Source organism: Ptychodera flava, chromosome 12 (assembly GCF_041260155.1).
Source record: "Ptychodera flava strain L36383 chromosome 12, AS_Pfla_20210202, whole genome shotgun sequence".
NCBI classification, from domain to species: Eukaryota; Metazoa; Hemichordata; class Enteropneusta; family Ptychoderidae; genus Ptychodera; species Ptychodera flava.
The window spans coordinates 36,743,193-36,770,733 of NC_091939.1; the positions used below are offsets into that span (position 1 = coordinate 36,743,193).

At 34.8% G+C, this 27,541-nt stretch overlaps 1 protein-coding gene across 4 annotated transcripts in view; it reads right to left on the reverse strand.

The window, feature by feature from the left end:
- LOC139145768 (GRAM domain-containing protein 4-like) overlaps positions 1–27,242 on the reverse strand; it is a 61,679-nt gene extending 34,437 nt beyond the window's left edge. For 2 of the 4 annotated variants that reach the window (XM_070717072.1, XM_070717071.1), the window contains exons 1-3: positions 27,114–27,242; positions 18,419–18,510; positions 10,639–10,730 (exon numbers count right to left, since the gene is read on the reverse strand). In XM_070717072.1, the coding sequence (XP_070573173.1) occupies positions 10,639–10,724 (86 nt within the window). In that variant the 5' untranslated portion in view covers positions 10,725–10,730; positions 18,419–18,510; positions 27,114–27,242. Of the gene's footprint in view, positions 1–2,179; positions 2,247–10,638; positions 10,731–18,418; positions 18,511–27,113 lie in introns of those variants that run through there. The other 2 variants (XM_070717073.1, XM_070717074.1) reach the window with 2 other exon arrangements.
- Positions 27,243–27,541: the final 299 nt, after the last annotated feature.

Genomic DNA, 27,541 nt, shown 5'->3' on the forward strand with positions numbered 1-27,541 from the left:
GCATATTTTCAACAATATCAAAAAAAATTTAAAAAAAAGTTTCTCATAATCATATTTTTCATCTACACAACAAATATCAAATCAGTAAGTACTGTGGTTCTCAAGATATTTGAGTGGACAGATGCCTCACAAATGGACATACCGGTACATACATACATACATACATACATACCCATGGGATACCCATCCCAATAGCTTCTATAGACTATAGTTTATAGCAGCTAAAAATGCAACGCTTTGTATGAAATCTGTTTCATTTGGTACAGGAACATGTAAGAAATATGAAATAGACTTTTAACAGAAAAAATATTGGGACTCTACAGCTGCAACAGTCATATTTTGAAGGGTACCGCAAAATCACAGTGTTGCCGACTTGGACTCTACAGCTGCAACAGTCATATTTTGAAGGGTACCGCAAAATCACAGTGTTGCCGACTTGCATGCGCTTTTGTTAAACCTGTCTTCCTATAAGTCATCTGCTGAGCTTGTTATGGAATATAACCTAACTTGTTAGGTATCATTAGAAAGGTAATTTACTAGTCTTTAGAATGACATAATGTAATATGCAGTATCTTGTATAATTTTCATGAAATGACCAAAACTTACCCCATACCCCAAAGTTTACATCACAAATTACTGTTGTAGTTAATGTCAAATACTACCAATTTTTTACGTAGACATAAAAATTGAGCAATGTTTTTTTATTTAATCTGTTTTATTTTGTAATGGGTCATGTCAAAAATATAAAATAGACTTTAAACAGAAAAATATATCGGAATTTTGTGGTTGTAACAGTCACATTTTGAAGGGTACAGCAAAATCTCAGTTTTCCTGACTTGCATGCGTTTTTGTCAAATCTGTCGTCTTATAAGTCATCTGCTGAGCTTGTTTTGGAATATAACTTAAATTGTTAGGTTTCATTAGAAAGGTAATTTACTAGTTTTTTTGAAATATGACCAAAATTTACCCCATATCCCAAAGTTTACATCAAAAATTACTGTCATAGCTAATGTCAAATTCTACCAATTTTTTACCTAGACATAAAGAATCGGGCAATATTTTGTATTCAACCTGCTTTATTTGGTGATGGGTCATATCAGAAATATGAAATGGATTTTTAACAGAAAAACATAGGGATTCTATAGCTGTAACAATCGTATTCTTAGGGGTACCACAAAATCTCAGTATTCCTGACTCGCATGCGTTTTTGTTAAATCTGTCTTCTTATAAGTCGTCAGCTAAGCTTGTTATTGAATATAACCTAACTTTTAGGTATCATTAGACAGATAATTATCTGGTCTTTAAAATGACATATTGTAACATGCAATATCTTGTATATTTTTCATGAAATATGACCAAAACTTACCCCATATCCCAAAGTTTACATCAAAAAGTACTGTCATAGCTAATGTCAAATTCTACCAATTTTTTACCAAGACATAAAAAATTTGGCAATGTTTTGTATTAAATCTGTTTTATTTGCTACTGGGACATGTTAGAAATATGAAATAGACTTTTAACAGAAAAAATAATGGGATTCTATAGCTGTAACAGTCATATTTTGAAGGGTACTGCAAAATCTCAGTATTCCTGACTTGCATGCGTTTTTGTTAAATCTGTCTTCTTATAAGTCGTCTGCTGAGCTTGTTATTGAATATACCCTGGCTTGTTTGGTATCATTTGAAAGGTGTAATATTCGATACAAAGTTTAAGGTATGGGGTAAGTTTTGGTCATATTCCATGAAAACTATTCAAGATACTGCCTGTTGCAATGCATCATTTTAAAGACTAAGCTTAGTTAACATTTCAAATGATACCAAACGTAACGTCTAATTGTACCAATTTTTTACCCAGACATGAAATATAGGGCAATGTTTTTTATGGAATCTGTTTTATTGCTACAGAAACATATCAGAAATATGAAATAGACTTTTAACAGAAATATATTAGGATTCTTTAGCTGTAACAGGCATATTTTGAAGAATACCACAAAATCTCACTATTGCCGACTAGCATACATTTTTGTTAAATCTATCTTGTTATAAGTCGTCTGCTAAGCTTGTTGAATATAACGTGGCTTGATTGGTAACATTAGAAAGGTAATTTACTTGTCTTTACAATAACATATTATAACAGGCAATATTTTGTACAGTTTTCATGAAATATGACCAAAACTTACCCCATACCCCAAAGTGTATATCCAAACATACTGTCATAGCTAACGTCAAATTCTACAAAGTTTTTACCTACAAATAATAAAAGTGACAATGTTTTGTATTAAATCTGTTTTAATTGGATCTGGGACATGTTAGAAATAGAAAAATGAAAATTCAATAATTGACATGATACTGCTACATGCCCTAAAACAAATTGATGTGCATATGTATGACATAGGTCAGTGTCCTTGTATCTACTTGAATGATATTGGTGGAAATGTGTCTGAGTTATGGCTTTGTCCATGAAAAATCATAACAAAATGGCCACCAGGCAGCCATTTTGCACTGGATTGTGAAACCAATAGACATGCACACTTATGACATAGGTCAATGTCCTTGTACCAACTTTGACTAAAATCGGTTGATATATGTCTGAATTATGGCTCCAGACATGAAAGATAGTGACAATATTACTGTTCGCTCCCATATACTGGTAGTTATCTAAACAAGCCAACAATTGTATGAAACATGGACATACATACAGACAGACTGACATACAAAGACTGGCACAGAGTGATGACATTGGCCCCCAAGTGTGCCTTGGCCCATGGAGAGTGATAAAGATATAACAAACAGCTGAATGTAATGATAAAATAGTTAAGTATAGGCCTACAGGCATTCAGGGAGAATATGTTACATCAATTTGATTAGTTTCTTTTCCTTTTCTACTTCTGTGATAATTTTTAAGACAATCAATCAATCTGCAAGGCAGTTTTTGTATTGACAAATACATGTGTATGTTATCTTTTACAAGCACACAGCAAACTGTTCTTGAGTTTTCATGAACAATATTTGACATAGACTGAAATATATAACATGCAACCAATGTTTACATTTTGCCCATACACCAGATACATGGAGAGATTTCAACATACAATCATTAACTCAGAAACCCTACAGGGAAAAGTAAACATTGTTTTCTTCCATAACAGCTGGTGCATCCACATCTGGAACAACTTCCAAACTTAACCAATTACACAAGGATGATGACACAAGAGATAAAGTTAAGAAATTTAAATGTGGTGAACTTGACTATTCCTTTCAAATCCTTACCTAACTTGACATCTAAAACTAAAATACACTGCATGGTTAATTGCGTGCAAAAATAAATCAGGGGTGGACCATTTCATAAAGGGGGGGGGTGGTGTCTGGAAGATAGATGAGGTACATTACGTTATCTTTTTTATCCGATCCATTGTACATTCTTTTTTTCCCCACTCTCCCACCTTTTCTTTTTGTCAAACCTTCTCTGGCTGATTTTTTTATAGACATTTGTTTAGAATTTTTTTCAAAATCTGCCAGCAGCCCCACCCCTCCCTCACTCTGAAAAATTGAAAAAAAATTTTTGAATATATTTGTTGGAAACAAAACTTTCTAAAATCACCTCAGCTATGTTTTCAAATTATATTTTTCCTGATTTCAACACCAAATACAGTTTACTATATAAAATGCTTACTAAATCACCACATTTTATACTCTTAGTTCCAGTAGGTATAAAATTACCCCCAAAAAAGTCTTTAAAATACAAAATGAAAGATATCCCGGTAAAATTGACAGTTTCACAAAGTTGCCCCAAAAGTTTAAAATTCCGGATTTCAACCTAATTTCAATATATCATATTAACAAAAACCCTAAGAATCTGTTTACTCAATATCAAAGCAATCCGACTGGTAAATTTTGAGAAACAAATTTTTTGACCAAAAATGAGAAAAATTGCCGTCAAAAAAAAAATTGCAGATTTCATCCTTATTTCAATACACCTTATTAACATAAACCCTAGGAACCTGTGCACTCAATATCAAAGTTACCAGATCAGTAGTTTTAGAAGAAAACTTTTTTGACCAAAAAAAAGGCAAAAATTGACCCAAAAATAAAAACATTGTCAGTTTCAACATAACTTCGATACATTATATCGAGATTAATATTAGATACCTGTATACCAAATATCAAAGCTATCAAATCAGTAGATTTTGGATAAAAAAAATTTTTATCAAAAATTGGGAAAATTGCCCCAAAATTACAAATATGACAATATCAATACAATTTGTACAAGCATGACTGAGGTCATTCTGAGGAACATGAATATTAACTTTCAGAGCAATCAGACGAGCATTTTCAGAAAACAAGATTTTTTGATAAGACACAGAAAAAAATACCCTAAAAATACAAACATGCAAATTTCACCCCCATTTCTGCACACATAATTTAAGATACCTAAAGGAATCTGCATAATAAACTTTCATTTAGGAGGTGGAAGGAGGAGTTGAGGTTAAATGCAATTAGTTAAGTTTACTGTGTGAATGCTTCTATTATCCATGGCTTCTAAGTCACTGATATAACACTTATGACGATAGCATACTGTACTCACTTGGAGCGATATTGTCAGCTACTCAATGAGAGATTGTCTCTTTTGCCCAAGCATCAACCGTTTAAGTTAACCACCTGATATCTTGTGATGATTTATGAAGTTGTTATCAATTTCCCTGCTTTCAATAACATTTCTCTAAATCCCAGCAGGCAAATATGCTGTTACAGAAATCCAATTTCACCTGCTGTCAACTTCTAACAAGCGACCTAGCGGCCGATATAGCTCCGCTGTGTTTATGTAGAGAATAACTATTTTTGACACATGTTGATGAAGAAGGTGGAAATCTTTGATAGCTCAATGCAATGGCCAGAAAAAAATGGCTAAAATAGCTGCAAAAATACACAATTGAAGATTTCATCATACTTTGAATATATCACATCGGATCATCCCTAAGAACATGTCAATCAAAGCTATCTGATGAGTAGTTTTTTGAGAATAAAATTTTCTGACCAAAAATGGCAACAATTGCCCTAAAAAATAAAAATAGCGTCAATGACACTGTAGCTCCCATCCTGGACTATTTAGTGTTTGTTCTCTGGTCAGATATTTGAACATGTGTGAAAGGGATAAAGTGCATGAAGTGAAAATACTTAAATGAAATGTACTGGAGACAGTGAAATATGTTTAATGTGATTATTCAGAATATAAAATGGAAAAAATACAGAATTAGATATATCGAATACTGTGATACAACCATTAACTCAACAAGTCATTTACAATGACATAGTCCCCACTTGTAATAGGAGTATTAGTCTTGATGGGGCAGGAAAATGTGGTCATTAAGAAGTATCACTGGAGTGTATATGTTGAGATCTATGGGCACATAGGTCTATGTCGTTGTTCCCAATTTGAAACACATGAGGCATGTCTAAGTTATGGTTCTAAATCGGGAAAAAAGATCAGACCTCTAGCAGTATTGGCCAGCCAAGAAATACATATGCGCATTATAAATGAGGTACAAGATGTGACATCTTAAGGTCTAATATCCTATCAAAATTGGAGGGTATAGAACTTGTGGTTACTGAAATATGCATATATATGTATAATCAAGGTCAAAGGTCATCGAGGTCACATGACATTTTGAAAAAAAAAATTATATTGCTAATTAATCCCTATATGCAAAAAAATCAGATCTCTAGCTCTATTCGCTTGCCCAGAATTAGATTGTACATAATTAATGAGGTAAAGCGTGTGTTGTCATAAGGTCTCCCATCCTACTAAATACAAAGGACATAGCACTTGTGGTTACTTATTTATTGACATAAACATATATTTTAGGTAAAAGGTCATCGAGGTCACATGACATTTGGTCAAAAAATTTCTCTCCTATAGTTATCCCTATATACCAAAAATCAGACATCCAGCTCTATTGGCTCGCTCAGAATGAGATATGCGCATAATTATTGAGGTACAGTATGTGGCGTCATAAGGTGTCCAATCATACCAACACATGAAGGGTGTAGCACTTGTGGTTACCGAGTTATGGAAAAATATGTATATTTGAGGTCAAAGGTCATTGAGGTCACGTGACATTTTGTCAAAAAAATTGTTTTGCTAAGTTATCCCTATAAACCAAAAATCAGACCTCTAGCTCTATTGGCTCGCTCAAAATTAGATATGTGCATAATTAATGAGGTACAATATGTGGCATCATAAGCTGTCCCATCATACCATACATGAAGGCTGTAGCACTTGTGGTTACTGAGTTATGAACAAATATGTATATTTGAGGTCAAAGGTCACCGAGGTCACATGACATTTTGTCAAAAAAATTGTATTGCCAAGTTATCCCTATATACCAAAAATCAGACCTCTAGCTCTATTGGCTCGCTCAAAATTAGATATGCACATAATTAATGAGGTACAATATGTGGCGTCATAAGGTGTCCCATCATACCATACATGAAGGCTGTAGCACTTGTGGTTACTGAGTTATGGACAAATATGTATATTTGAGGTCAAAGGTCACCGAGGTCACATGACATTTTGCCAAAATATCCGAGATATCTGCGTGAACGGATGGACTCACGGATGGACGAACAGACGGACATGACCCAATCTATAAGCTCACTGGACTTCATCCGTGGGGACTAAAAATTGTGTCACTGCATCCTTTTTGCAATATGAATACGATGAGAAAATAAATTTTTATTTTTCGTGGCCTTATACATGGGAGTCTATGGAGATCTGCCTTATACATGGGAGTCTATGGACGTGTAAACTAAAAATATGCAAATTTCACCACGATTTGCCCAAATTTGGGAAAGGTCACTCCTATGCACTTCCATACCAAGTTTCAAATCAATCGGACTTGTGGTTTCAGAGCAGGAGATTTTTTGACCAAAAATGGGAGAAAATTACAAAAAAATTCATGAAAAATAGAAAGTCCAAGATACTGACCCAAGATGTGCACAATCATTTCATGTCAGCCCAAAGTACTTACATGCTAATTTTTCATGTAATCTGCTCAGTGGTTATTGAGTTTTTTCAATTTTGACTGTTTTTACATTTTTTCACTTAATTTGCATATTTTTGGCAATGACAACTTCATTTGAACAAAATCTCATCTACAGCCCATCATCCATGTACACACCAAATATCAAGATGAAATGTACAGCGGTTTTGGAGTTTTTGATGTTGACGGACAGACATACAGACATACAGACATACAGACACACAGACATACAGACATACAGACATACATACATACAGACATTTCCCTAGCCTATAAGAATAGCTTCCATTACCATATATACATATGGCTATGGGAGCTAAAAATTGCAGATTTCATCATAATTTCAAAAGATCAAATTTAGTTCATCTATAGAAACCTGTATACCAATTTCAAAGCTGTTAGACCAGTACTTTTTGAGAAACACATTTTTTGACCAAAATGGAAAAAATTGCCCAAAAATTCAAAATTGCAGATTTCATCATAATTTCAATAAATATCATTTAGTTCATCTGTAGAAACCTGTATACCAAATTTCAAAGCTATAAGATGAGTAGTTTCGGAAATACACATTTTTTGACCGAAAATTTCAAAAATTGCTCCAAAAATACAAAATTACAGGATTTCATCAGAAATTCAATACATATTACTTAGCTCATCTGTAGAAACCTGCATACCAAATTTCAAAGCTATCAGATCAGTACTTTTTGAGAAAGACATTTTTTGACCAAAAATGGCAAAAATTGCCCCAAAATTAAAACATAGGGCCAAAGTCCTGAAGCTACTTATAGACATGGATACAAAATTAAGTATTTCCTGACTGTATGAAATGATCTCACTAAGGTCATCCTAGGGACATGTAAACCAAATATTAAAGCGGTCTGACCAGTGGTTTTGAAAAAAACAAGCGACTCAACAGTTGACAGAGCTCTGCTGTGTTATGTAGAGAATAACCTTTTGTGACACATGTATTGATGAAGAAGATGGATATCTTTGATAGCTCATTTCAGGATGGCCTGACCAAAAAGGGAAAAAAATTCCATAAAAATACAGATTTGCATATTTCATGAGACTATATTAGTCTATAATAGCAAATAAACGAGAGTTAATTACATTCTAATTAAAGTAAACAAGACTTGCTTAAATCAAGATTTACGTCATAAAAAAACAGCGTATCTGTCAGGTTATAAAGAATCTTGAGCAGGTTATCTTTTAATATCAGTATTTTCATCCTATTAACCAAGCATATTTTAACTTTCAAATTAACATTGTAAGTAAGTTCTGTTGAATAAGTTGAGACAGTACGTACTCAGAGAAAGCACACTGAAGAGACAAATGTTTGTAACTTAAGAAGTTCAAGGTCATCAAAAGCATTATAAGGAATCATGTAACTTTCATTGCACTGTTTACACAGATTGCATAATTGCTATAAATAGCACGAGGAATCTTACAGCTCAGCTTTACCATAAAAACCCTATCACTTTGACCACTCTTTTAATTGACCACTCTATTTTTTTCCTCAAAAAGTAATCTTATTTTATCCTTACCAAGTAAACCATAAATGGAAATAAGAACTTTCTCTATCTCTATTTATTTGACCACCCTATCATGACAAACTATTATGAGCAATTTCTTTTAGATAACATAAATGGTGGTTCAGAATATATCAAAGTTGGGATTCAGGAAAGTTGCCTTTACATGTTTTAATCCTCCAAGATGTTAAGCATTTCACTATGAACTGTCAAAAAAAGTTGAACTTTCTGATAATTCCACACTAAAATTATTTTGGCTTTGATGATTTCCTAATAATTCAATTATTTAAAATCATATTAATTATTTTTTTCTGGGTGAATTGATAGGGTTTATACAGTACAAGAATTACATACAATGTAAGTCAAATTTTGACCAAAAATGACAAAAAAATTCCTTAAAAATACACATTTGCATATTTCATCACAATTTGAACAAATCTAAGTTGGGTTATCCCTAGGGACCTGTATACCAAATAACAAAGCTGTCTGACCAGCGGTTATGAAGAAGAAGATTTTTTACCAAAACCACCTTTTTTGGCATTAATTTGCCTATTTTCAACAATATCAAAAAATAAAAAAAAATAGTTTCTCAAAATCATATTTTTCATCTACACAACAAATATCAAATCAGTAAGTACTGCGGTTCTCAAGATATTTGAGTGGACGGACGCCTCACAAACGGACATACATACATACATACATACATACATACATACATACATACATACAGACTGACGACGGACGCCGGACGGATACCCATCCCAATAGCTTCTATAGACTATAGTCTATAGTAGCTAAAAAATTGCAGATTTCATCATAATTTCGATAAATATCATTAAGGTGATCTGCAGGAACCTGTTGTGGAAATATTCATTTTTTGACTGAAAGTGGAAAAAATTGCCCAAAAATTAAAATACAAAATTGCAGATTTCATCATAATTTCCATAAATATCATTTAGTTCATCTGTAGGAACCTGTTTACCAAATTTCAAACCTATCAAATGAGTAGTTTTGTAAATTTACATTATTTGACCAAAAATGGCAAAAATTGCCCCAAAAGTACAAAATTACAGATTTCATCAGAAATTCAATATGTATTACTTAGTTCATCTATAGAAACCTGTATACCAAATTTCAAAACTATCAGACCAGTTCTTTTTGAGAAATACATTTTTTGACCAAAAATGGCAAAAATTGCCTTAAAAATGCAAATTTGCATATTTCTGTACAATTTGGACAAATCTGAAATAGATCATCCCTGGGGACGTATGTACCAAATATCAAAGGTATCTGACTGGTAGTTTTGAAGAAGAAGATTTTTAAAGATTTTTTCACCAAAAATGATAAAAATTGCCTTAAAAATACAAATATGCAAATTTCACCATGATTTGAACAAATCTGACTGTAGTCACCCTAAGTAAACTGCATATTAAATATCAAAGCAATCGGACAAGTGGTTTTAGAGAAGAAGATTTTTTTACCAAAAACACCAAAAAATGCCCCAAAAATACAAATATGCAAATTTCACCATGATTTGAACAAACTGATATGAGGTCACCCTAAGTGAACTGTATATAAAATTTCAAAGCAACTGGACTTGCTGTTTCAGAGGAGAAGGCAACTGTTGACGGACGACGACGACGGAAAATCAACCCATTTGATAAGCTCCGCGTCGCTGACAGCGGAGCTAATAAAAGCACTGTACCTCATTATGAAGAACAAATTTTGATAGTTTATATATAGCTTTTTATATAATCTTTGGGTGTTGATCTCGTCTAACAATTTCATTGATTGACGACATTGTTGATCGCCCCTACCTACTGGAACATACTATTCTATGATAACATGTATAAGCCACCTCCAATTAAGGGAAAAACACATGCATAGTTAGTAAAGTAAATATGCTGAATGAAGTGATGATTACTTCAGGCATACAGTGTCATATGATACTCAGCGACAACAAGGTATTGTATCAATTGGCAAAACCTAAACATGCTATCCAGTTTTACCACCAATTTATCATATACTGTGATTTTACATTTTCCATAGATAATTACAGTTAATACTTACTTCGACATCACATAGTTTTTAGATAACCAGTACAACAATGTTCCAAGTAATACAGTGGCAAGCCATCCATGCCACACTGAATACATGTAAACCTGTCGGAGAAAAGATATAAATTATCAGTACACAGTGTCACCAAAACATTCAATTGTTAATCATTGCCGACAAATTTATAATAATGTGAAGAAGTTAATAAAATAGAAAATGTTACTGGTATTATCCTCAAATTTGATAGGAACAAATATGAGTTTGATATTCAAAATTTGAAAAACATCAGACACTGGAGAAGCAGACACATTGGCCCAGAAAATTCAATTATGCAAATTTCACCATTACTTGAACAATCAGCGCAGCCTAAAGGTTTCAGAGAAGATGTATCGACCAAACATGACAATTTTTTTATTATTGAAAGTTACATTTGCAAATGTTATGATTGTTTGAAGGGATAAGCATAATTGAATATACATAAAAATACCGTCAAGGACAGTGTGCTCACATTCGGTTTGAATTGGGCCATTCGAGAAATATTTAAACCAGGAAAAACAAAAATAACAAAAGCAAATAAGGTCTCCAACTTAGGTACTGGAGGTCATCTTTAGGAACATGCATATCAACTTCTATAGCAATGGGACAAGCAGATCCTAAATACATAAGCAAATGTCAACCACAAAAAATAGACAGAGAAGGTTTGATAAGAAGAAAAGGTGGGAGAGGGTAAAAAAATGTACAAGGGATCTGGTAAAAAAGTAATGCTACCTCATCAATCTTCTAGACCCTACCCCCTCCTGAATATCAAATGTTCTATCCCTTGGTATTACATAACACCAGATGACAGGAAATATATTTACAGCCTTGGGGATTTTTTAATTAATGCCATGAGTGTTATCATTCTAATGTAAACAGCACTTAAGTTAGTTACAGATGGTGAAATGCCTTCCACTGTGGATGGTGATTACAACATCTGGAACAAGTCATCGTTGATGACACAGTCCCCACTTGTTAATGGGTACTTTGATTACAGGTCCTCAGAGAGGATAGAGTCCTCTTCATTAGGTCTGTGATAAAAATACTTATGAATAAATTCACTTGATACATGTCTGAGTTATGGTTCAGGACATGAAAAACTCGTAATAAAATGGCTACACGGCAGCCATATTGGATTGCATAACAAAACAAATTACCATGCATATGTATGACATTGGTAAATCTCCTTGTACCAACTTTGAATAAATTCGCTTGATACATGTCTGAGTTATGGTTCCGGACATGAAAAAAACGTAACAAAATGGCCACACGGCAGCTATGTTGGATCGAATCACAAAACAAATCAATGTGCATGTGTATGACATAGGTCAATGTCCTTGTACCAACTTTGAATAAAATCGGTTAAAACATGTCTGAGTTATGGCACTGTATATGAAAATATTGTAATAAAATGGCCGCCTGGTGGCCATATTGGATCGTATCACAAAACAAATCGACGTGCATCTGTATGACATATGAAGTAATCCTTGTATCAAGTTTGAATAAAATCGGTTAAAACATGTCTGAGTTATGGCACAGTATATGAAAATATTGTAATAAAATGGCCGCCTGGCGGCCATATTGGATCGTATCATAAAACAAATTGATGTGCATATCTATGACATTGGTCAATGTCCTTGTACCAACTTTGAATAAAATCGGTTGAAACATGTCTGAGTTATGGCTCTGTACATAAAACAAGTCATCTTTGATGACACAGTCCCCACTTGTTAATGGGTACTTTGATTACATGTCCTAAGAGGATAGAGTCCTCTTCATTAATTGAGACATGCCCAAGTTTTGGCTAAGGACACGAAAAAATTGTAACAAAATGGCTGCCATGCAGCCATATTGGATCATATCAAGAAACAAATTGACATACATATGTATGACATAGGTTAATGTCCTTGTACCAACTTTGAATAAAATCGGTTAAGATATGCCTTAGAGTATTATGGCCCTCGACAGGAAAAAATCGTAATAAAATGGCCGCAAGGCAGCCATATTGGATCGTATCACATAACAAATTGACATGCATATGTATGACATTAGTCAATCTCCTTGTACCAACTTTGAATAAAATCCGTTGAAACATGTCTGAGTTATTGCTCTGTACATGAAAATATCGTAATAAAATGGCTGCCTAGCGGCCATATTGGATCGTATCACATAACAAATTGATGTACATACGTAAGACATAGGTCAATGTCCTTGTACCAACTTTGAATAAAATCGGTTAAAACACGTCTGAGTTATGGCACTGTATATGAAAATATTGTAATAAAATGGCCGCCTGGCGGCCATATTGGATCATATCACAAAACAAATCGACATGCATATCTATGACATTGGTCAATGTCCTTGTACCAACTTTGAATAAAATCGGTTGAAACATGTCTGAGTTATGGCTCTGTACATGAAAAAATCGTAATAAAATGGCCGCCTGGCGGCCATATTGGATCGTATCACAAAACAAAATGATGTGCATATCTATGACATTGGTCAATGTCCTTGTACCAACTTTGAATAAAATCGGTTGCAACATGTCTGAGATCTGGCTCTGTACATGAAAAAATCGTAATAAAATGGCCGCCTGGCGGCCATATTGGATCGTATCACAAAACAAAATGACATGCATATCTATGACATTGGTCAATGTCCTTGTACCAACTTTGAATAAAATCGGTTGATGAACATGTCTGAGTTATGGCTCTGTACATGAAAAAATCGTAATAAAATGGCCGCCTGGCGGCCATATTGGATCGTATCACAAAACAAATCGACGTGCATATCTATGACATTGGTCAATGTCATTGTACCAACTTTGAATAAAATCGGTTGAAACATGTCTGAGTTATGGCTCTGTACATGATAAAATCGTAATAAAATGGCCGCCTGGCGGCCATATTGGATCGTATCACAAAACAAATTGACGTGCATCTGTATGACATATGAAGTAATCCTTGTACCAAGTTTGAATGAAATCGCTTCTTGCATCTCTGAGATATCTGCGTGAACGGACGGACGCACGCACACACGCACGCACGGACGCACACACGCACGGACATGACCAAACCTATAAGTCCCCCCGGACGGTGTCCGTGGGGACTAATTATCCCGGATCCAAATTTCTCATCAGTTCTTGTATGTCTTACATAGGAAAGTTGCAAAAAATTGGTCCGCAATGAAAAAATTCACCTAAGCTTTGTTTTCTGGATCAAATTTTCCTACATATTGATACCAAATATGACAAAATTATGTTCACAGCCTTCAAAACTGTCTCACAACATATCCTGGGTTGGTGTAGGTCATTTAAGGTCACAAACTGAGAAAATAAAATATACAAATTTGGGGGTTTCCTAACACTTTGAACAGAAAATGTATCTAATAACATTCCTCGGGACTTTATACCAAATTACTAAGCTTTTCAAACAAGTAATTTTGAGATCAAGCTTTTTTGACCAAAAATGACAATATTGTCTTAAAAATACAAATTTGTATATTTCAGGACAATTTCCACATATCTAACTATTGTCATCTCTGTACGTCTGTGTACCAAATACAAAAGCTGTCTGTCCAGGGGTTTTAAAAAGAAAAGACTGTTTAAGATTTTTGACCAAAAATGACAAAATTGCTCCAAAATAGTAATTTTCCAAATTTTGTCATAATTTCAACAAATTAGAAGCATAACACCCTCGCAAAGATCCAACGTAAATTTGAGAGCAATTGGGCTGGCGGTTTCAGAGAAGAATTTTTACTGAAAACGAGAAAAATCACCAAAAAATTCAGTAAAAATACAAAATTAAGGATATCTTCACAATATTCATAAAACTGTATTAGGTTCACCTAAGGTACTTGCACACAAATTTTCAAAGCAATCAAAACAGCGGTTCTTGAGATATTAAATCTTGACCATTTTCACATTTTGTAAGCTCATTTGCATAATTTTGGCAATGCAGACTTCATTTGAACAAAATCCCATTTATAGCCCAGGATGCATCCACACACCAAATACCAAGCTGAAATGTGCAGTGGTTTGTGTGTTTTTGATGTTGACGGACATACTGTACGTACATACATACATACATACATACATACATACACACATACCCCGTACATACAGACGCCATCGACTTCAGCTTATACGATAAACTCACATTGGTATAACCAAATGTGAGCTAAAAATTGTTACTTGATAAGTGCTTTGGGAGAAAAAGTTGTTTTACCACAAATAGAAACATTGGCAGAAAAAAGTTAGACATGTTAAAATCAGCATGATGAATGTCCTCGTTGGGCAAAACCAACCATATGTGAAGCTTTGAGATCAAGCCAATTTATATAAACATAAAATTTTATCAAAAAAAGAGAATAGTATATATGTATATTGAAATCTATCACTATTTGTACAATCAGCATTAAGTCATCTGTAGAAATGCACATCAGGTATTTAAATGTTATGTGACAAGTACTTTTGAAAAAGTGTGTTTTAACAATCAAGAAACCTGGTTGTTGATAAGAAAATGATAATGAAAATGATCTATTTGTATTTGACACTCCTGGATTACATAATCACAGATTATGCTTTAAAATGATATGTGTCAATCATTTCATGACTGTGTGACTTGGAAAAACTTAGCACACAGTATCACAAATCAAGACAACTGATAGTAGCTTTTCATAACAAAAATTATTTTAGACAGGAAAAATACCGCAATTATACGGTGTCGCTCACATTTGATCAGAATTGGTACATACCAGTATGGGTACCAAAGATCAACAATAAATGTTGTTTCTATCTGTTCAGAGCAGGAAAATTCTACGTTGATGTTATGACCATGATTTCTGCACAGTACAACCAGAAAAACAACAAGAAATATTTAAGCCAGAAATAAAACAAGAATGACAAAAGTTGGACATACTGCTAAAGAGAAATAGATGTTTTGATCAAAAAAGAGCAAAAATTGTCCTAAAAACACCAATATTGAAATTTCACCACATTTTTTGCAAACAGCTTCTCAGCTTGTCAAAAGATGATCTGCAACATTTCCCGAAATCTATCAGCAATATAAATCACTAGGCCAGATGTATGTTGTAGTTACAGCACGCAATCTTATTTGCGCTAGTGATATGGATGTACATTGTATCCTAAGACAGCGTCGAACTAAAAACAAATTATAAATCTGAAAATTTACTCAGAAAAAAAAATTAGCACAGCTTGTCTCATTTGGAAATTTTTTTAAAGAAATTTACAATTGTAAAAAAAATGTTCACAATTTCATTGTGACCACCCCCTTCCAAGATCTAATGGTCCGTCTTTTAGTTTGAGCAGGTTTGTTAATATGTAACAGTTCATAAACAATGACAGGAAATGACTCAGGGTCAGTGGAGTATCCTGTTTCAGTCATTGGCATGCCACCACTCCTGAACATTTGCAGAATTTCCCTTTTTCTTACCTCATTTGCACATTTTTGACACTGACATGTTCATTTGAACAACGTCACATCTCAACCCCTGCATCTACCTGTACACCAAATACTAAGATGGTAGCTTAGGCGGTGTGGGAGCTTTTGCGTGTGACGGACATACATCCGCACATACATACCCACATACAGACATACAGATGCCACCGACTCACCATATAAGCTCTTTTTGGTATTTATATAAATACCAAATATGAGCTAAAAATCTGAATGAATTGCGAGGAATTTAAGGTGGCGGTAAAGGCTAGAGCGTCAGTTATAAACTTCAATAAAACTATTAAAACATAAAAGTAGTCAACATTGTCTGTGGAATAAAAAAACTAGACATTAGGGGTCATAGGCATTGCAGAGTTATAGCCCGTTGAAACTTCTGAAAAACTGACCAAATAAGAGGAAGTTAGGGAGTCTTTAGTGTATTAACTATGGTAGAGGTCCCCTAGCTTTTAAAAAAATGTTTGAAAAGGGAAAGTCATTATTTGCTGTTTTTAGGAAAGTTTGACAAGGCAGTGCTTGCATTCAGAATGCGTGACTGCTATTCTAAATGCATTTTTAGATTCTTTGAGTGTCAAAGAGGTGTCAAAAGTGAGATTAACCAAAAAGACTGCTCTGTGACTTCAAAAGAGGGGTGCAAATATGGCTTGTTTTCAACATTTTTGACAGAATCACAGTTTTCCTACATAATTTTATTCCAATTTAATCCAACCTTTGAAATGAGATATAAACATGGAATTTTTACAGCCTATTAACAAGGTTACAGATAAGATTTGTACGGCACAATTTTCCTGTATTTGAAGTACTTTTTGAAAAATCACATTTTGAAATTTGAAAGAATTTTTTAATAATTTTTTGATATGTTAACCCATGTAAAATCATAAAAACAAATTTTATCTACAAATCCTGCCGTAAAAATCTTACAATTAATAGTGTCAACATATTTATAACTAATTTGGTAATATTAATACTATCCAATTATTATTAATGTAAAAAATATGAAAAATTAAATTTTAATATTGATTGGTGTCATATTTCAAAATCATGGCTACAAATATACAATTTTTATATTCTTTGGAGAAAGTATTAACTAAGGGAGTTATCCTGAAAATTTGAACTAAATATCTTGATTCTAACACTTGAAACTTTCATTAACTCTGAGAAAAGAATTGGTGCAAAAATAGCCTTTACCGCTACCTTAAGGGCCATGTAAGAAAACTTGAACATTTTCAGAAACAACATGTAAATATACCAAAAATGACCCTAAAAAGAAAAGAAACAACTACCTGATAATTCTAGCGAGTAAGATTAATGTAACTGCCACAAGAATACAAACCAAATTTTTTTTGTAGAGATAGAAGGAATGAAAATCTACAAAGTTTACATATGCTTATTTGTTTAAATCTCTATGATTAATATTCCCTTTCCCTTCTCACACTACATTTATGATACATTTCTACAAGAATCTCTAGACAAAACTTGTTCAGCAGTATCCTGGTCACATTTAAGGACTCTCTAAGACTTTCAGGATATATATTTTGCAACCTGTTATGTCTTCAACAATTTTGACTTGAATGATGGTCAAAAGCGATGTACATACATACAGACATAAGAACTGACACTAGCTTTTCTCACATTCCTGGCCACTGGGAGTGCGGGATTGACAGTGTGGGAAATACCGATCCCACACTCTCAGAAACCGTCCCACACTCTGCAGTAAATATTACACGAGCTCTTATTGGATGATAAACAGTCTGTTTTGTTCCACGCGCAAAATGTTATCCAATGGCACGACGAGTAACACACAGACCAGAACTACAAAGTAAGCAGGTCAAAGTACAGTGGCGGACGACAGACTTGTCACGATTTTGGATAATGTTGTACATGTCCAATGTGAATTTAAAGCATTTTGAGGTCATGTGAGAAAAAGAATCTCACACATCAAGGACCTGGGATCAGATTTCTCACACTCGTTGGGGATATTTTGTCTCACACTCGCCTGAGGCTCGTGTGAGACAAAATATCCCCAACTCGTGTGAGAAATCTGATCCCAGGTCCTTGGGGGTGTGAGATTCTATTATTCCCACCTATCAGATATTGCTTTCCATTGTCTTATGTATATGACAAAAATGACAGGTAAAATTACGATGTCCAAAAAGTTATAAAACTATAACATGGTCTCTGCATAAAGTTTCTCTCCAACTTTTATTGTATGGCATATCAAAGCAAGAAAATGGAATATAAGCAATTTGGGCATTACCAGTAAAGATCTTGTGGGATACACTTACACTGAAAAACAGAAGTGATGTAATGGGTGCTCTCCATCGTAGTATGACACCAATAACTTTAATAAAGTTTAGTATTGGCTTTGTACATGTGCCTGCAAAGAACATGATGAGAAATGTCTTGATTATTAATAACATTAAGTCATGGAATTCAGGCATCAGGTTTTTAATCTAAATGTGGTTTTACAATTATGAATGGTGATTCAGTTGCTAATAGGTAAAGATTTTAAACTAAAGTATGTGAAAATACTGGTATGAAACTCTAAATTTCAGATGTTTTATATTACTGTACCATCAACAGTTAGTTTTCCTCTAACAAAGTAGTTTTCCCAGTGAAAGATATTTTTCAACATGAGTATGTTTGTCAGGACACTTTTCTGAATATAATGTAAATTAGTGTTTTTGAATGGGAAAGAGTCCAACCCGTTCACATACATCTGTGCCGATTGCCATTGCTTGCAGCGTACATCATTGGTGGCCCACTTTGCCTGAATACTAACATTTAACCACAACTCAACTAACTTTACAATTTTTTACCAATATTTACACTTATTTTGCTCATTTGCATGAAGTCATATAAGTCACATGATCAGCTTGGCTTGAACAAACTCAGATCTGAAACCCAGTAGGACTATTTTTACAAAATTTCAACGTCTAGGTTTGGTAGTTTAAGTGTCTAAAAACAATCACTTCTGGATTTAAGCTCATTTGTATATTTTTCAGGCTATGACATTTACATTTTTAACATTTTATTGTTGACCCACAGTGCATGCGCATAACAAATTTGAAGCTTACAGGTATATGTGCCACTCTTTCCAAGACAAGCGACCTAGCGGCCGATATAGCTCCGCTGTGTTTATGTAGAGAGTAACTATTTTTGACACATGTTGATGAAGAAGGTGGAAATCTTTGATAGCTCAATGCAATGGCCAGAAAAAAGTGGCTAAAATAAGCTGCAAAAATACACAATTTCATCATACTTTGAATATATCACATCGGATCATCCCTAAGAACATGTCAACCAAAGCTATCCGATGAGTAGTTTTTTGAGAATGAAATTTTCTGACCAAAAATGGCAACATTGCCCCAAAAATACAAAATTACAGATTTCATCAGAAATTCAATATATATTACTTAGCTCATCTGTAGAAACCTGTATACCAAATTTCAAAGCTATCAGAACAGTACTTTTTGAGAAACACACTTTTTGACCAAAAATGGCAAAAATTGCCCCAAATTACAAAATTACTGATTTCATCAAATTTCAATAAATATCATTAAGGTGATCTGTAGGAACCTGTATACCAAATTGCAAAGCTATCAGATGAGTAGTTTTGGAAATACACACTTTTTGACCAAAAATGGAAAAAATTAACCCAAAATTACAAAATTGCAGATTCCATCATAATTTCAATAAATATCATTAAGTTTATCTGTAGGAACCTGTATACCAAATTTCAAAGCTATCAGATGAGCAGTTTTGGAAATACACATTTTTTGACCAAAAATGGCATAAATTGCCCCAAAAATACAAAATTACAGATTTCATCAGAAATTCAATATATTACTAAGTTCATCTATAGAAACCTGTTTACCAAATTTCAAAACTATCAGACCAGTACTTTTTGAAAAAAACATTTTTTGACCAAAAATGGCAAAAATTGTCTTAAAAATGCAAATTTGCATATTTCTGCACAATTTGAAGAAATCTGAAATAGATCATCCCTAGGGACATATGTACCAAATATCAAAGCTATCTGACCAGTAGTTTTGAAGAAGAAGATTTTTAAAGATTTTTTTACCAAAAATGACAAAAATTGCCTTAAAAATACAAATATGCAAATTTCATCACGATTTGAACAAAACTGACTGTAGTCACCCTAAGTAAACTGCATATTAAATTTAAAAGCAATCGGACAAGCGGTTTCAGAGAAGAAGATTTTTTTACAAAAAACAGCAGAAAATGCCCCAAAAATACAAATATGCAAATATCACCACAATTTGAACAAACTTAAGTGAGGTCCAAGTGAACTGCATACAAAATTTCAAAGCAATTGGACTTGTGGTTTTAGAGGAGAAGGCAATTGTTGACGGACGACGGACGACGACGGAAAATCAACCTATTTGATAAGCTCCGCGTCGCTGACAGCGGAGCTAAAAAGTGAATGGACAGACAGAATTATATGCTTAGAGGTTATTACCCAATATTGCCTGTTCCTGTGTTGTATTTGCATGAGTGCCATTTGTGCTGCATAAGACACTCGACTTTGTCCAGTGTCTGACACAGCACAAATGACACGAACACAAAGAACAGGCGGTATTAGGTAATAACCGATTTATCACATACCCATGCCCAGAATTTTACTAATAGTACGAAAAACCTTAAATTTTGAGGCTTTACTTTTGATTATATCAAAATATATGAGTGAACAGGCTTCATTTATAAACTACACCAAGAAGTCAACATCACGCACGACATCACTGCAAGTCCTCCATGAATCCCTAGAAGAAAGACACTGGTATTCAAAAATCATCATACAGGAGGAACTTTTTAAAATGCATTATGCACAATTGTAACCGATCAAAAACTGTCCTCTGCTTTAAATCTCTCCTGATTTTGATAGTGATCAATCCTCGAACGGCACAGAGAGGGGCCGTCATTTTGTTTTTGTACACTGAGAGTTGCCATGTCAACAGGCGTCACACATGTGTGATATTGCTGTCATGTCACGCGCTCACTACCAGTTCCGAGGTAGACCGTGCCGTGTGAACAGCAAAATGTTTGCTAGAGCTTGTCTAAAAAAATACAAAAGAACTCTTTAACAGAAAATAGTGACAATGTCACTGTTTGCTCCCATATAGTTATTAAAACAAGCCAACAATTTTATGAAACATGGACATACATACAGACAGACTGACATACGGTACACAGACTGGCACAGAGTGATGACATTGGCCCCCAAGTGTGCCTTGGCCCATGGAGAATGATAAAGGTATAACAAACTGCTGAATGTAATGATAAAATAGTTAAGTATAGGTGAACAGACACTCAGGGTGAATATGTTACATCAATTTGATTAGTTTCTTTTCCTTTTCTACTTCTGTGATAATTTTTAAGGCAATCAATCTGCAAGGAAGTTTATGTATTGACAAATTTTTACAAGCACACAGCAAACTGTTCTTGAGTTTTCATGAACAATATTTAACATAGACTGAAATATATAACATGCAACCAATGTTTATATTCTGCCCATACACCAGATACATGGAGAGATTTCAACATACAATCATTAACTCAGAAACCCTACAGGGAAAAGTAAACATTGTTTTCTTCCAGTACAACTGGTGCATCCACATTTGAAACAACTTCCAAACTTAACCAATTACACAAGGATGATGACACAAGAGATAAAGTTAAAAAATTTAACCGTGGTGAACTTGACTCTTCCTTTCAAATCCTTACCTAACTTAAACTAATATACACTGCAAGGTTAATTGCGCGCAAAAAGACATTAGGGGTGGACTATTTGATATGGGGGGGGGGGGTGTCTGGAAGATTGTTGAGGTACATTATCTTTGTTATCCAATCCATTGTGCATCATTTTTTTCCCACTCTCCCACCTTTTCTTTTTGTCAAACCTTCTCTGGCTGATTTTTTTTATAGACATTTGTTTGGAATATTTTTAAAAAATCTGCCAGGACCCCCCTCCCTAGGATATCAAATGGTCCATCCCTTTGTATTGACTATCTTTGCATGAGATATACAATGACCAGATGGCAGGAAGTGTGTCCACTATTTACAACCTTAATACTCTTAAACACTAAAAAAATTTGGAATATATTTGTTGGAAACCAAATCTGCTAAAATCACCTCAGCTGCTATGTTTTCTAATGATTTTTTACCGCATTTCAACTCCAAATACAGTTTACCATATCAAATGCTTACTAAATCACCACATTATATAATATTAGTTCCAGTAGGTATAAAATTACCAAACAAATCTTAAAAATACAAAATAAAAGATATCCCTGTAAACTTGGCATTTGTGTAAAGGATTGATGCTAATTACCAACACACAAAATATCCAGGTATGTAAGGGTAGCTCAAACCCTAACTGGGACCGCCAACTGGGACTCCCAGTTGGCTTAAAATGCACTCTGGGACCGGTCCCAGTTCACTTCTGGGACCGGTCCCAGAAGCGAACTGGGACTGGTCCCAGAAGCGAACTGGGACCGGTCCCAGTTGGCCTCTGGGACCGGTCCCAGTTGGTTTCCAGGACCAGTCCTAGTTGGCCTCCAGGATCAGTTCCAGTACACTTCAGGAACACATCCAATTTGTGAACTGGGACCACTATGAAAAAACCCAGTTACTGGTACTTAATACTAACAATCTGTTAATGTTTTCATCTTTTTACTCTGTCATAGGTATATGCGACATTTAATAGATCCCAACTATTAAAGGCCAAAGTAATTTAATTCTTTGTTTTGTCTGTGTGCACATACTAGGGTTTTTTCTACTGCCAATGGTTTGAATAGGATTTTACTGAGCTTTACTGTTTACAAAATTTCACATCTTGTAGTATAACTTATGATGATCACGATGAAAGGAAGTTTCTGATGATTTTTGTATAGACACTTATGTTGTTACATGGAAATAATCATGAAAATATAAGGGGTGTTTTGATTTTCTTGTATGTGTTTTAGTACTGCCTTCCCGCTCATGTTTCGAAACATTTGAGTGGGCGCTAAACAAAGAATTTGATTACTTTGGTCTTACTGCGATGTACTCATTCTTAGCACGAGTAAGTCCTGTGCTATGGTGTGTGTTGAAATCTTACTGCACGGATCACGTTGATAGAGAGACTGTGTACTGAATCAGAAGAAAAAGGAGATGAAAACAAGTCATCGTTGATGACACAGTCCCCACTTGTTAATGGGTACTTTGATTACAGGTCCTCAGAAAGGATAGAGTCCTCTTCATTAGGTCTGTGATAATAATGAATAAATTCGCTTGATACATGTCTGAGTTGTAGTTCAGGACATGAAAAAATCGTAATAAAATGGCCACATGGTGGCCATATTTGATCGTATCACTAAACAAATAAATGTGCATATGTATGACATAGGTCAATGTCCTTGTAGCAAATTTGATTAAAATTGGTTGAGATATGCCTGAGTTATGGCTTGTACATGAAAAAATCATAACAAAATGGCTGCACAGCAGCCATATTGGATTGTATCACAAAACAAATTAATGTGCATATGTATGACATTGGTCAATCTCCTTGTACCAACTTTGAATAAATTCGCTTGATACATGTCTGAGTTATGGTTCTGGACATGAAAAAATGTAATAAAGTGGCCACACGGCGGCCATATTGGATCGTATCAAAAAACAAATCGATGTGCATGTGCATGACATAGGTCAATGTCCTTGTACCAAGTTTGAATAAAATCGGTTGAGTTATGCCTGAGTTATGGCTCTGTACATGAAAAAATCGTAACAAAATGGCCGCAGAGCAGCCATATTGGATCGTATAACAAAACAAATTGATGTGTACAGCTATGACATTGGTCAATGTCCTTGTACCAACTTTGAATAAAATCTGTCGAGACATGCCTGAGCTCTGTACATGAAAAAATTGTAACAAAATGGCCGCACGGCGGCCATATTGGATCGTATCACAAAAAAAATTGACGTGCATATCTATGACATTGATCAATGTCCTTGTACCAACTTCGAATAAAATCAGTTGAAACATGCCTGAGTTATGGCTCTGTACATGAAAAAATCGTAATAAAATGGCCGCCTGGCAGCCATATTGGATCGTATCACAAAACAAATCGACGTGCATCTGTATGACATATGAAGTAATCCTTGTACCAAGTTTGAATGAAATCGCTCCAGGCATCTCTGAGATATCTGCGTGAACGGACGGACGGACGCACACACGCATGGACGCACGCACACACGCACGGACATGACCAAACCTATAAGTCCCCCCGGACGGTGTCCGTGGGGACTAATAATTGTGCAAGACTAGCAATTAACTCATCATAACTCATCAAGGCTTTCATTACATTAAAAACAGCAAACAAAACATTGAACGAAAACCCGCAATTCACTTGCAGTATATGACTGATATCTTAATTTGGACCTACGGTAGTTATATTTCTGAACAGATAGACACAAATAGGAGAGGGGCAACCATTAGTGCATGCATGTACTGTTACAGCAGAATCATTTCATTGTGATGCGAGGAAAAAATAGACATCAATGAGGTGATAATAGTCCCATTACATTTTAAGACAAAGGGTTTTGAATATACAAGTCAACAACATGCACTGCTTCAAAACTTCATTGACAGCTAGTAGCTATATGTAGTATATGCTGTCTCAGTGTTTTCTATTTCAGTCTGTATGTCTGTCATAGCTCTATGGAGCTACGAGTCCCAGAATTGAAATGAGACCTGACTGTCCTTGAATAAAACTGGGAGATGTTAGCTTTCCCACACAAAAAACATACATAATTTTCACAACAGTACAGAGAATATGAATAAAACAAGTGCATACAATTGCTACAAAAGGCACATAGAGGGATGGGAAACTTCTTTCCCATTAATATTATGGTTTCGTCATTACAGCATGGAGGTACCCTCAAATTATATATGTTGTTAAGGAACACTCCAAAACCGATGTCATTTATCGTGCATATCCTGACTTTTACAGTGAAATATCACGACTAATATTTTACAGTATATGCCATTAGGAAGCAATAATGGCATGTGTGTATCATAAATAGTATATATACAGATGACAGACATCAGACTATCCCTTCAGCTTCTTTTGCTGTATATTCATATGTCAACTGGAAGCTTTAAAAGTACCGGTATGTGAATTTCATGATAGTTATGATTTTCAGACCACACTAAGGGATGATCAAATAATGAGGTCATCCCTTGCTATCTAAAGACCATATGTCAATGCTATCAGAGTACAACTTTCACAGAAGATTTTTGATTGTAAACAAGAAAACAATTCTCAAATATTAACTGACTATCAGACTAAGGCAAATTTCTAGGCAATGCTGATTTTAATCCAAAATTTAGGTATTCTCAGGAATGTATGTACAAATACCAGTGTGACTGGGCCATTGCTTTGAGAAAAGAAGTTCTAAATGATCAAAAAAGATGACACACTGTAGATGATGGTCCCCATCAATTAACATAATCATATTAGAATTAAGATCAACACTGTCCAAAAAACAATTGACACAAAACAATAACTAATGTAATCCCAACTTGACCAATGCAGTTCCCCATAACCTCATCGTCCACTCGCATGGGTCCGTTAATCTGACTAAAGTCTTCTGCTAACTACCTAGTGCGGGATCCACCTACTACATTGTCTGAGGGAAGTAGGATGGACTTTCAAAATGTGGCGCGCCAATCACAGTGCACGTCACATACATTACATAAACAGACGAGACCAAGTTGGCGCTGGTCAACTGCCGAATGTGCAACTGGGACAGTAGTTCCAAGCAAAGTTACTTGTTTGCTGAAAAATTCATAGCTGATACTTCATCTGCTTCAAAAATGTTCATATCGAGTGATTTTCCTCAAAATTCGAAAGACACATTGGCAAAACATAAGCGTGAGCAACATTCCAGTCACCTGCATGGGTAGGCGGTGCCAACGTCAATTATAGTGGTGCCCAACATTCAGTGTGGGGTGACTGGAATATTGGTCATAGTGACACTTATCATGTTTTGGCGATGTGTATTTCAAACTCCACCAAAAATCACACAAAATGAGCATTTTTAAAGCAGATGAAATACCAGGTAAGAATTTTGAGAATGAAAGTGAAAGATGGACTATTACGTGATAAATGAACTTGTTAATTTTCACAGTGAAATTGAACGCAGTGGATTGACATGGCATAGTCTGCATATATATCTGGTTTCCTAACTTTAGGAGTTCAACATGCATACATGTATACACTTATCTATGGGCAGTGTAGTTAACAAGTACCAGTGGGTCCAAAAGATTGATGAGCTCATTGTTTTCAAGACTCTTGCTGATGTATGTTGTATGTATGTGTGTATGTTGTATGTTGTATACGATGTATGATGTATGCTTGACATATGCTCTTACATGTAACAGATAAGACCCTGGTGATATGTTCTCTGAGGTCACTCATTGACATTGCCATTGGAGCTGAAGTACATGTACTGAGTGATTACATGATAGGCTATTTACAGGTCACATAATACTGTGTAGTGGCGCTTTAAAACACACGATCTATCAACTCATTTGGCCAAGATCTGATTTCTAGGAGCATACAGCTGTCCTGACAAGAGACCTTGGCATGCAAAGATGCCTCATGCCCCTTTGCAGCACCATATAGGCCCCAACACACAAACAGAGTCCTGTTTAATCAATCATACTTCTACTGTTTGGGATCAACAGTCTCCCTTCCCCCGGATCACCAGAGTACCAACATCATCACAGTCCCACAGTCCCAATTTTATCAACTCACATAGAATGACTATACAGTCTCAACAGGACCAACACAGTCCCTATGTGTAGTTAACTAACACTATGCCCTCTGGATATACATATCTCAACTTTTAACTGACCAACTAGAACAACATGGTCCCCCTTATCCCGCTGTTGAAGATATTCTTAATAGTACTTACTAAATCTCTTGATATTCTCCTTCAATCTGCAATTAATAGAAATGTTGATATATTACTATTACTTGCATAGTAGAGGGAAAGGGTACATGACACTCATGTGGCTGGGATGGTAACTGGTGATAACTTATTCCAACTCATTTAAACCAGTTAAAAATCCAAGCAACTCCACAAGGGCTTATATAGAAGGGCTGATACAGTACTCAGTAAGGGGCTATCTTTGCATTATAACAATGTAATCTTAACGTATTTCAGCACACGCAGCTTCCTTTAACTCTGTAAGTGGGTACATTTTAACATAAACATTCTATCTGCGTGGAAAAAAACCTGTTTTCTGCATAATGTCTAAATCATATTGTCTGCATTCTGTAACACATCAATAAAATCCAATCTTTTGGAAAAATTGATCATCTGACAGTCTTTGACAAAAT